Source organism: Nelumbo nucifera, chromosome 1 (assembly GCF_055504915.1).
Source record: "Nelumbo nucifera cultivar China Antique chromosome 1, China Antique-T2T, whole genome shotgun sequence".
In the NCBI taxonomy this organism is placed as follows: domain Eukaryota; kingdom Viridiplantae; phylum Streptophyta; class Magnoliopsida; order Proteales; family Nelumbonaceae; genus Nelumbo; species Nelumbo nucifera.
Genome location: NC_142649.1, coordinates 149,732,314 through 149,744,646, shown reverse-complemented (window position 1 = coordinate 149,744,646; position 12,333 = coordinate 149,732,314). Strand labels below are relative to the sequence as shown.

The 12,333-nt window shown below is 46.5% G+C and overlaps 3 protein-coding genes across 3 annotated transcripts; 2 read left to right on the top strand and 1 right to left on the bottom strand.

Annotated features, from left to right (window-relative positions):
• Window positions 1-798: 798 nt before the first annotated feature.
• On the bottom strand, window positions 799-3,547 carry LOC104606559 (protein VERNALIZATION 3-like). The gene is made up of 4 exons (XM_010271836.3): window positions 3,262-3,547; window positions 3,058-3,119; window positions 2,154-2,194; window positions 799-1,240 (listed from the first exon to the last, which is right to left on the bottom strand). The coding sequence occupies exons 1-4, from the start codon at window positions 3,457-3,459 to the stop codon at window positions 1,020-1,022; spliced, it is 522 nt and encodes a 173-aa protein (XP_010270138.1). The 5' UTR covers window positions 3,460-3,547; the 3' UTR covers window positions 799-1,019.
• A 2,664-nt stretch (window positions 3,548-6,211) lies between these two features.
• On the top strand, window positions 6,212-6,670 carry LOC148803980 (uncharacterized). Its single transcript, XM_088898837.1, has one exon. It carries the CDS (start codon window positions 6,212-6,214, stop codon window positions 6,668-6,670), a length of 459 nt encoding a protein of 152 aa, XP_088754963.1.
• A 933-nt stretch (window positions 6,671-7,603) lies between these two features.
• LOC148803979 (uncharacterized) lies at window positions 7,604-8,401 on the top strand. The gene is made up of 2 exons (XM_088898833.1): window positions 7,604-7,918; window positions 7,976-8,401. The coding sequence occupies exons 1-2, from the start codon at window positions 7,604-7,606 to the stop codon at window positions 8,399-8,401; spliced, it is 741 nt and encodes a 246-aa protein (XP_088754959.1).
• The last annotated feature ends 3,932 nt before the right edge of the window (window positions 8,402-12,333 follow it).

Below are 12,333 nucleotides of genomic sequence, written 5' to 3'. Positions count from 1 at the left end.
TGCCAGTAATGAAATGATGTGGCATTATTCCAGATATTGGGTAATATAGATCAATATTGAAAACGTTGTTGCCAGCACTATTACCAAACAAAACCAGTGTTATTTTCTCAGAAAACACCTGTCGTAAAACCGGTTCCAAACAAAGTTATAACTCCACATGTCTAGTACCATTTTTATGAGAAAACGGTGTGATGTTCCCAGCACCGATGCTAAACACTTAGTCTGTTACCATTTTTATCTTTTTATTTTTAAATTTTACATACATGCCATGACGTTACAAGTTAATCGGCTGAACCATTGAGCCATTGATCCAAAGGAAAAATAATGTACCCTCTGAATTGAGTTTTAAAGCATTGATTTTATTTCTTTATTGAAAATCTAAATCATACTTGGGGGTGTTCTTTTTTAAGATTTTGAGAGGGGGGAAAGTTGGTCAATGGGATTTTGGTTCCCATTGTCCAAAAATTTTATGTTCTTTTTTCAGACTTATGTGGGAACCAGGAAAAGTTTATTTTCCTGGGTATCATTGCCTAGGAAAGTGATACCCATCTTCTAGATGGATAAATAACTTTCCCACATAGGGGGAAGTTACCAACATTTGAATGTGACAAAAATGCCCCTTTTAATAATGGATTTCTATTGTTAAAATGGTCATTGCACTTACCTGGATAAACAGATAATTGCATTTACCCGGATAAATAAATTACCGAAAAACGAACCGACCCTTGGTATCTTGTTATTGCTTGTGGGTTAAATAAAAGATGCTTAACAATTCAACGTGTAAAATAGAGTTTTCAATTTTCTTGATAGAAACCTTATAGGAGTAAGTTTGCTGATGAAAGTAATTAATAGGTGTCAAGTGGTAACTAGACATATCACAGTTTAAAGAAAGACATATAACATCTATCTGAACTTAAAGCCAAGGAGTACAACGTACTAACAAGCATAAATACGTAATTTGTTTTTCTTCTGCAGCGATCATCCTCAAAACTCAAAAGTAATATAAACCTAGCTCTTTGTTATCGTCTTCCACCGGAACCGATCTCCCTTGGGCAATTGAAATAAACAGCAGCAACTGGCAACCCCAGATTGTAAAGCTCGGCGAAGTCTCTAACATTGAAATTTGAACGCCAGCCCGGAGCATCAGTCTCCTGCCTCACTGTTTGCTCAAATAACACGAACACGATACGGTGAATTCCAGCCACTGGACGTGGACTCTGGTAGCATAGTATCTCATTACCTGAAAGTGAAACCAACAACAGATGAATAAAACTTATGTTAGCATGTGTTTGGTATGAATGCCGTTTTTTTGCAGTGCATTTTCTCTATATCAATACCATATAGGCATTTTTTTCCTCTCTACTTTTTTTTTTATTTAATTGAGTATTTTGATCAAGTGTTTTCAAACAGTTTTAAGTAATACTCATAATTTGGGTCTTATACTAAAATGATGTTTTTTGTAATGGAAAAACCATTTTTTCCTTGCCTATGTTTATGTGGTGCCTAACTGGCACCAAATAATAATAAAAAATGGGGGTTTTTACTGTTCGGTCCACCTTCAGAAATCCTAAGTGCCATTTTAGAATTGATGTCAATTCACAGGAGGGTATGGATGTTATAGGTAGAGGTATTTATAATTTTGAACTATTGTAGATCTGTAGTTTAATTCAGAATTCTTAGGTGGAATGCAGTCTATTTATCCCTAAAAAATTATGCATAGAATGCAAAATATTTAATGAATTTCAAAAAGCATTACCGTTGCCTAAAAAACGGCATTGATACCAAACAAGGCCTTACCGGTTTCATTACAAAACCTTCCCGGCTTATAAACCCAATCACTCGCCTACAAATTGTTTATGATAGAAATATTTGGGTCTTCCTAGACATGGACAGGGTTGGCCTGTTGACCCCCGGAGCCTGACTGACCATCTTCCGATCAATGGGTCACGATCGGACTCAATAAATTTAAATTGAAAAAGGCTGGGCTTGGTCCAGGCTAAGGCTTTAAAAGAAAAAAAAAAATCCTTTCTGTCGGGCTTGGTCCGCTTGGATACCTCTGAAGCTGTCAGAAGCCTTTAAATAGAATAGAACATTTGAACATAAAATTATGATTATGTGTATCTTAACTTCTAAATATTTGCTTTTAGACTTACCATAACTTGCTTCGCTTCCTCCGGGAATGTCGTTCACCAACCTAGATTATCATAGAAAGCTTGTCAGTACTAATGATAAGCTGCAAAAAATAAGTGGCCGAATCAGGTAGATTTGTTGCCCATTACAAAGCTCAATCTTGTTTCAGAGGAAGATGTACTCAAATCCCTAAGACATATGCATTCGACAGTCTCAAGGTTAGAGAGTTGAGTGTTGACCTGATTAAGGCTGATTAAAGAGGGATTACTACAGCCAACAAGAGATTTTGCTAATAAGTTAGTTGACACCTTTTAGTGGAGTCCCAATAAAGTAATGCAGATGTGAATTCTGTATTCATAGATGTGTTCTCTCTTTAGGTGGGATCCTCTAACCCATTGACCAGAGTCCACAAACTCTGTTCCTTTCCCAAGCAGACACGTAAACCTTCAATCTAGGTGTTTTTTTTTTCATATAAATTCCCCAACAGTAGACACAGTCACCACCCGTGTGTTTGGAAAACAGGGGTGGGTTAGTAAGTCACTTGAGTCAATGGTCCTGCAGGTGATATGCTCTGGAGTCTAGAGCATGTGACAGGGACTTTGGGTTAAAATTTCCATTAGAATAGAGGATGATGATGATGATATGGGGAACACATTTTATTTATTTATTTTCTTTTGAGAGCCAACTGGGTGAGGACGAGCTGCTCCAGACGGCAGGGAACCCCTAGTTGCCAAATGGGATTCAATCCCAAGTCTTCAGGAGCACCAACAGAGATGGCTGACATCTAAGCTACCAGTAGTACAAAAATTATGAATCATTTAAAAGTATTTTCTAAGATGAATGCTAGAGTGTACAATTTGTTTTCTTGTATATATGCTTTAGAATCAATAGATCCATTGAAACAATATCAGAGAGAGAGAGAGAAACCAGTGCAAATACTCCCTCATATTGGGATCAGCTGGGCTAGGAGCATCAGGGTCAACCATTACCTGAAAGGAGAAGAAGCATATATAGTTGAAGCAAGAAACTAGTGATGCAAGGTAAATGGGAATTGTAGAGGATTTAAGGAGTAATTAAGTAGCTAGCTAGTGCAAAAGTAACTACCTGAAAGGAGCAAGTGTGACAACTTACCAGTGTGTACATCTTCCTTCGGTCACTCCCTCCAATTTCAACCCTAGGTTGATTAACCACTTCAGAGGGCCTAAACTCAAACCCATTGTTAACTTCCCTATTGTTGTAGAATACTCTAAGGGATATGGATTTATCGAAGGGATCCAACACATCCCCTATCACACGACCAAGAACTAAAGGGTCTCTTCTCCTCGACATGGTTGAAAATTAAAACAACACAGCCAACTAATTAGCTACAAGTATACAAGTAGTACTTATAGCAATCAACTCGGGGCAATTGATGATCATGAGAGGAAGCTATATATATACTGAAGGCAGCCAGCATCTTTTCCTCTTACTTTCCTTGTATGACCGGAATCCACTTTTTATTGCACACTCCAATATCAATCAATATGCTGTAACTATTTTTCCACTTTTGCACCCCAAAACTAGGTGGGCCGTCTGCTATATATTCCTATTCTGGTGGAATATTGTTGTGAGATTGAAAACCTTGTTCTTGTTGGGGAATAATAATATATAATCTCTCTCAGGCATCAAACTTGTTTGACCTTCATAGGTTGCTTCACACTTGTTGATCTGGGGATGCTAGCTACCTGATCATCATCAGTAGTCCCATTAATTCACTCTTTTATCCTTGTTTCAGCGCTCAAAGGAAATTCATCAACTCTTCTTTATTTATCATTTTTTATTTCTTCCATCTCTATTAATTTCTCTATCTGCATGATACCAATGAGAAACACCCTGGTTGTCAAACGTATGTACGTATACACAGACAAAATGTTCTCCCAATAATAATTGTTTGGACTTGATCCAGAGAAGGACATATATTCCAATTCAATTTTATTGTACAAAGTACCCCGCCACCCACCACCACCATCCATCCAACAACTAAATAAATGAGTAGAGTTTAGGGGGCGGTCTTTTTCACCTAGGGCCTCTGACGTATTCTACCTTGCAGTACCTCGGCCACCTTTCTTCGGCTTTTACAGTATTCAAAGCCTTTTTTGCATTGGCCCGTATACCTTGGCCTTGGCAACAAGCTCTCCGAACCCTTGAAGTTTTCAGATTCTAGGGGTGAAATTACTTTGTTTTCCTCGGCTATCTCGAGCATCAACAATTGGCGCCGTCTATGGGAAGCATCACTAGGACATTTCCTAAAAGAACTTTAACAAGCTAACAAGTCCCCAAGCTCCAACCAACCAACATGGTACGAAGAACAAGAAATACACAAAATCTTGTCACCAATGAACAGTTCTAGGTCGTGCTCGACTGCCTGGAATACTTGACATAGTGAGTCGAGCAGAACTACCCCCAGGCAGGAGGCCGCCCCTAGGGTGGCTGCCCTGCCGGGGAGTCAACATAGCTAGGTCGGCATGGGTCCACCAGCCAATCGGTCCCCAGCCTTGGCCACGCGCAGCGGACCGAGCCCTTAGAGTCTGGTAGCATTCGTCCAGCCGACCCGCTCTCCCGAACTACCAGACCTCCCAACCAAAGGGAGGAGGAACCGGAATGATCAGAGGATAGTCGTCAGCCCTCTGAGCAACATCACCAACACCGAAGGGCTAATCCAAGGGACGAAGGTGAACGCCGCAATCACCCTAGTGCCCATTCCAGGGCCGAGGGCTGGCGTCAAGCCTCTTCCCCTCACGTCTCGGACCTCCGAGACATCTTGAACGACCGCCACGCTAAGCTCAAAGCATGCGGTCTCAACTCTGAGCACTCCAGATTCCGTGTCGAGCACCACCGTGTTCGTGAAGACCGGGATGGCACGCAAGCCATGCCCGACCCCATGTTCGCCAAACTCCGAGCCGAGCTCGGAGCTATCAAATCCGAGCTCCAACAAGTTAAGGAAGGTAGAATTGACACCTCGGTTGGACAAAGCAACTGCCCAGGGAGAATGGATGCCTTCTCCCCTAATATCGTCTCTGAGCCTCTACCCTCGAACTTCAAGGCTCCTTGCCTTGGAGATGTACGATGGGAATACAGACCCGGACGACCACCTGGAGAGCTTCAGGGCACTCTTGATGTACGGATACTCTGATGCCTTGACGTGTTGGACTTTCCAGGCGACCTTCAAGGGAGCCGTTCGACGGTGGTTTTCTAGCCTCCCTCCTTGATCCATCACCTCATGGGAGCAGTTTTCCAACATGCTCCTCGCCCGCTTCATCAGTAGCCGACGCCCCCAAAAAAGTGTTGTCTCGCTGATGACTATCAAACAGAAGCGATGAGAGAGTTTGCGGTCATGCATCGACCGCTTCAAAAAAGAAGAACTCGAGGTCCATGACCTTGACTCCCTGGTCTCCATGCATGTTGCCATCAGTGGACTCCTCCTCGGCTTATCTCTCAAATGCTTCATTGCCAAAAGCCAGCCAAAGATGAAACTAGAGTTCCTAGAAAGGGCCCAAAAATACATTGCCATCGAAGAGGATTTGGTTATGAACACCCATGAGAGAGGCACAAAGCATTGGGATGGATCCCCCGAGAAGAAGAGGAAGAATGGAGACCAGGACTGCGGCAACGACAACAACAATAGGAAGCCACCAACCTCGACCTTGGCTTACAATCAATACATGCCACTCAACTTCACCTGCACACAAATTCTGATGCAAATCAGGTAGGAGAAATTTATGAAGTGGCCTAAAAAGTTGAAGAAGAACCCTCGCTAGGGGAACCCCAAAAATACCACAAGTTCTATAGAGGTACCGGCCACGACACCAAGGACTGTTATGATCTCAAAAACGAGATGGGGTCCCTCATTCATTGGGGCCACCTCAAGCAGTACGTTGGAGGCGAGGCCAACACCTCGTCCTCTCAATAGCAGCACCAACAAGCAACTGGCGTCATCAACGTCATAGTGGGAGGCACGGCCTTGGTTCGCAAAGCCTACGCCAAGTAGCTAAACATCCAAGGGTTGACCCCCAAGAAGTAGAAGCACGAACACCTTTCCTTCATGGACGAGGACCAGAAGGGGGTAGCAGTCCCCCATGACGACACACTGGTGGTCTTGGTCATCATTGCAAACTTTGTAGTCAAAAGGATTCTTGTTGATAGTGGTTCCTCAACCAACATCCTTTTCTACGAAGCTTTTGAGAAAATGAAGATAGCTCCGGAGCGCATCCAATCAGTAGATTCCCCACTAGTCGGCTTCTCCGGCAACATCGTCAAACCAGAGGTCATGAAGATCGGCTCACCCTACAACGCCATCATGCGGAGACCAACTCTTCACGCACTCCGAGCAGCCATCTCCTCTTACCACCTCACCTTAAAGTTCACCACTAAGCACGATGTCAGAGTTGTTTGTGGGGACCAATACGCTACCCATCAATGCTATATGGTAGCACTGGAGGGCAAGAATAAAGAAGCTCTGCCACTAGAAGGGCTCGACCTCAGGGAGGAACCAGCAAGTTGAGGCCAGTCGGCCGAGGACCTCGTCTCGGTTCCCCTAGACGAGTACAAGCCCGACAAAACAATCCACATCAGGTCCAACCTTCCCCCGAGAGCCTATCCGAACTAGTAAGTTTCCTCAGACTTAATGTCGACGTCTTTGCTTGGTCCGTCGCTGGTCATTACACAAAGGCTGAGAATGGACTCGAGCTCTAGGTTAGTTCGGCAAAAGAAGAGGAACTTTGCATCAGAGCATTGGAAGGCCATAAAGGAGGAAGTTAAAAAGTTACTCGACGTCGGCTTCATTCGAGAGGTACACTACCCAAACTGGTTGTCAAATGTGGTTATGGTAAAGAAAGCTAATGGGAAATGGTGGATCTGTATTGATTTCATAGACCTTAACCGAGCATGCCCCAAGGACAGTTTTCGTTTGTCGAGGATAGACCACCTCGTTGATGCCACTACATGGTGCGAGCTACTTAGTTTCATGGATGCCTTCTTCGGATACAATCAGATAAAGATTCACCCGGATGATGAAGAGAATACCTCATTCATCACCGAACATTGCACATACTGCTATCGTGTGATGCCCTTCGGCCTCAAGAATGCTAGGGCCACCTACCAGCACCTTGTCAACAAGGTGTTCAAAGAACAGATGGGGAGGAATGTCGAAGCCTATGTGGATGACATGGTAGTTAAGAGCCTGAAAGCCGAAACCCACGTCTCAGACCTAGTCGAGACCTTTGACACCTTGCAAAAATACAGCATGAAACTCAACCCCAATGAGTGTGCCTTCGGCGTCACATCAGGCAAGTTCTTAGGTTTCGTCGTCACTCAAAGAGGCATTGAGGCTAATCCTGATAAGATATAGGCCATACTAGACATGCCCCCCCCCCCCCCCCGGACGGTGAAGGAAACACAAAAATTCAATGGTCGAATAGCAGCCCTCAATCGCTTCATGTCAAAGTTAGCCGACCGCTGCCTACCCTTCTTTCGTGCCATCAAGAAGCTGAAAGAATTCCAATGGATGGAGGAGTGCCAGCGCGCTTTTGATGAGCTCAAGGTGTACCTTACTTTGCCTTCCCTCCTCGCTCAACCGACAAAAGGGGAAACCCTGTACCTTTACCTCTCGGCCGGGGATGAAGCAGTTAGTTCAGTCCTCATTAAGGAAGATGGCATACAAAAGCCAATGTACTATGCCAGCAAGGTCCTCTGCGATGCTGAGACCAGGTACCCCGAGATAGAAAAGTTGGCTTTCACCCTTGTGATTTCGGTAAGGAAACTTCGGTCGTATTTCTAGGCCCACACTGTAGTGGTCCTGATGAACCAGCCCCTCAAGGTCGTCCTAGCCAAATCTGAGACCTCGAGATGCCTGATGAAGTGGGCCATCGAGCTGTCTAAGTTCGACATCCAGTACCAGCCAACGCCCGCAATCAAAGCAAAAGCTCTAGCAGATTTCATAGTAGAATGCACCTTCAGTCGAGCCCTTTGCCAGCCCCTAGAAAATGTTGAGGGGGATAGTGTGGACGACGAGGCTCAAACTCGATGGAAGCTCGTTGTCGACAATTCCTCCAATGCTAAAGGAAGCGGAGCAGGCCTCATCCTTCTCACCCCAGATGATGTTGTCATGGAATACACGCTAAGGTTCGACTTCCCAGCATCAAATAACGAAGCCGAGTACAAGGCCCTCCTCACTGGTCTACAGCATGCTAGGGACCTCAGCTCTTCATACGTCGAAGCCTTCAACGACTCTTAGCTGGTGTTGAATCAAGTGACCGACGATTACGAGGCCAGGGAACAAAGTATGTTCAAGTACCTCACCAAAGTCCAAGATTTAGCCCGCCACTTCCAACGCTTCTCCCTACAATGGGTCTCACGAGCCGAGAACACACAAGTCGATGCCCTCTCCAAGTTGGCAAGTACCTCGAGCGAATCCCCCGACCGGACTGTGCATGTCGAGAAGCTATTTCGGCCCTCCATTGAAAAAACCCGAGTACTCCCATTAGAGGCCGAACCTTCATGGATGGATTTCATTGTCAACTTCCTATCAAGTGGATGGTTTCCCGAAGACAGAAATGAGGCAAAATGACTCAAACGACAGGCAACCCACTATACTCTACTAGAGGGAAAGTTGTACCGAAGATCCTTCACCTTGCCTTACCTCTGATGCCTTCATTCGGAGGAGGGAAACTATGTGCTATAAGAAATTCAGGAAGGCATCTGCGGTTACCATCTCGACGGGTGAGCCCTAGCCCAAAAAGCCCTAAGGCAGAGCTACTTCTGGCCTATCCGCCACAAGGACGCAGCTAGATTGGTGCAAAGGTGTGATCCATCCTAGAGGCACGCCAACTTATGCCACAAGCCAGAAACCACTCTCTCGGTCCTCAGCAGCCCATCTCCCTTTGCCAAATGGGGCATGGACCTCCTTGGCCCCTTTCCTCCAGCCACAAGGGGCATAAAGTACCTCGTTGTTGCAGTATACTAATTCACTAAGTGGGTGGAAGCCGAGCCCTTGGCCACCATCATGACACAAACCATCCAAAATTTCTTTTGGAGGAACGTCATGTGTTGCTTCAACCTACCCTACATGTTGGTCACCGACAACGAGAAGTAATTTGATGACGCCAAGTTCCGAAAGTGGTGTGCCTCCCTCGACATCAGGCAACAGTACACCTCGGTAGGCTATCCTCAAACCAATGGCCTAGCCGAGGTCACCAACAGAACAATACTAGATGGACTGAAGACCAGATTGGACCGAGCTAAAGGCCTATGGGCTGAAGAATTAAACAATGTACTCTGGGCTACCGAACTACGCCTCGGACAGCCCTAGGAGAAACTCTCTTCAGCTTAACCTATAGCACAAAAGTAGTAATCCAATAGAGATCGGCCAGCCAACATTCCGAGTTGAGGCATACAATGAAGTCGAGAATGATGAAACCCTTAGAGCAAACTTAAACCTACTAAAAGAAGCCCGAGAGCAAGCACAGATAAGAGTAGTTGCTTACGAGTAGCGAGTGACCTGCTACTACAACTCTAGGGTAAAAGAAAGACACTATCAAGAGGGAGACCTTGTCCTCAGAAAAGTCATGGTCCCCGAACCAGGAGCAGGGAAGCAAGGCCCCAACTGGGAAGGCCCCTACAGAATCAAGCGAGTCATTGGCCCCAACACTTTTCACCTGGAACACCTACATGGAAGACCTATACCTCGGATGTGGAATTCGGAGAACCTCCAGATTCATTACAAGTGATTATAACATCTTTTTGAAATTATGGAATGAATGAAGCAAAGTTCCTCTTCGGCTCAATGCTCAGCGCGTGTACCTACTAATTCTTATAACTTTTCAGCCTTGCGACTAGCAGGGTGCACGGCCTCCTCCGAGGGCTATACCCCCTCGCTATACCAACGCCAAGACTTAACGAATAAGTAGTGAACACCTTAGCTATGACTTAATGTGTCAAAATACACCAAGACGGTTGAGGGCCCCATGTGCCTCAGCGCCCCACCTCGGCGGCGGCTAGCCTCCTAAATTTTCACACTTAGCGCTACCAACAAAGGAAACCAACCACCTCAGAGCGTTGCACTCGACCTCGTCGAAACAAGTATGCAGGGATACGGGAGCCAGACGAGCCTCGGCTCTACCTAGGCCCCATGGAGCCAGTCGAGCCTCAACTCTATCTCACCCCCCCAATAGGGCAGGCCACCTCGGCCTCGCCGAAGCTAATACGCAGGGATACGGGAGCTAGGCGAGCCTCGACTCTTCCTAGGCCCCATAGAGTCAGACGAGCCTTAGCTCTGTCTCGGTCACCCCTCAATAGGGCAGGCCTTTTCAGCCTCGTCAAAGTCAACACTTAGAAGAATGGAAGGCAAGCGAGCCTCAGCTCAGCCTCGGCCCCCACTCTCAGGTCGATAGGTCATCTTTCTATTTACCTAACTATAAGTAAGGGGGAGAGAGCCAGGTGAGCCCCACACTCTACTTCGGCCTCCCTCCATCACAGGCCTCTTCGGCCTTGTCTAAGTGAATTCTTAAAAGGGAGTCAGGCTAGGCAAGCCTTGACCTAACTGCGGAGGTTTCACCTCGGCCACCCCTTCGCCACACTTCTGACACACAAAGTAAACTGAAGAGAATTACACTTGTATCACTCTGTGTTTTTCTTTTGGAGGGTAATGGACCCTTCGTCAGCAAAAGCATAAGTGCAAAAAACAAGGAAAAAGAACACAACAAATGCAACAGTTGAGGCAAAAAAAAAATGCCACTAGTTTTTATTATGCACAAAAAAAAAATTTGGCTTTATAAAGCTGTTTCACGGCCCCTCAGGCTGAATACATGTACATTGTCAAAAAAAAAAAAGAGAAGAAGAAAACAGAAAAAGCCCAGCTTAGGCCTTGCCTCCTATAGGAGGGGAAAGAGCAGAGTTGGCAGCCTCCTCGGGAGAATCAGGGATCACCTTTAATGATTCAGCGTCGAAGTCAGGCAGAGCCACCGCGAGTGCCTTCTTAGTATCCTTGATCTCGTCCAAGTAAGCCCCGGAGGCAGATAGGCCAGTTGCTCAGCCCACTTTTCTGCCTTCTAGGCCCTCTTCTCGGCCTCAGCGGCCTTCTGTTCGGCCTCCGCGGCACGCTTTGCTACTCCCTCGGCCCTCTTCTCCGCCTCGGCCACCCTCTTCACCTCAACCACATCTCGGCCTGGGTGAGGCATCGCTCTGCCTCAGAAAGAAGGCTTGTGATGCGGGTCCTCTCTATTTGCTCCTTGGAGAGGCTCTCATGCACCTCCTTTAACTGCGCTTGAGCCTCCATACGGAACTTTTGTTCGTCAATGAGGCTCTACCGGAATTTATGGTACTTTTCCTCCGTAGTAGCGGCAACTTGCTGGAGATTTTCCTTCTCCTCCTCCAGCTTGTTCATCTGGGCCAAGGTCAGCTTCAGTCGGTCTTCGAGACCAACATATTGAAGACAGACTTGCAATGAAGAAACAAATAGTACTCCATAGAAAAACAAAAAGGCATGGAGAATAAGGAAGAAGCGTTACCTCGGCCAAGTTTCCTAGGCCTTGAGTATAGACTCTCTCAGGCGCGCTCCCCAACATTTGAAAGTGGTCCCTCGAGAGGAGGGCCCCGCTCACCAGGGCTTGACCAACCCCCTCCTCCGGGATGGAGTCCCCCTTGCGGACGTTTCACTAGGGACAGAAGATCTGGTTGGACTACTCTGTGAGCTCCTCCAAGGGTGTGGAGGTAGAAAAAGGCCCCATTCGCTCTTTATGGGATCCCCTCGAGGCGTCCCCGTTGAGCCCCCAGAACGGGCCACCTTCTGTGGGGGCTGATCCTCGCAGCTTCTTCGAGTAGCCTCTTCTACCCCACCTCCATCTCCTAGGTAGGCTTTTACGACCCAGTGGTCGGCTTCGGCAGCATGAGTTGCTCCTGCCTCGGAAGCACCTCCTCAGCAGGCTTCTTCCCCTTGGTAGGGACTTGTGAAGTTGCTCCCTTCATGGGATCCGCCAGAGTGGTCCCTTTGCCAGGGACCTAGCAAGAGGACCCCCCCCCCTTCGTAGGGGCAAAGACCTTCTCCTTCTATCCGTTAGAAGGCCTCTGGGGCATTTTAGCTCGTTTCTTTTGCATGGCGCGAGCACATTCCAGAACAGTCTTGTAGGCATCCATCGGCACCTCTGCAAACAAAGCAAAGCCATCAGTAAT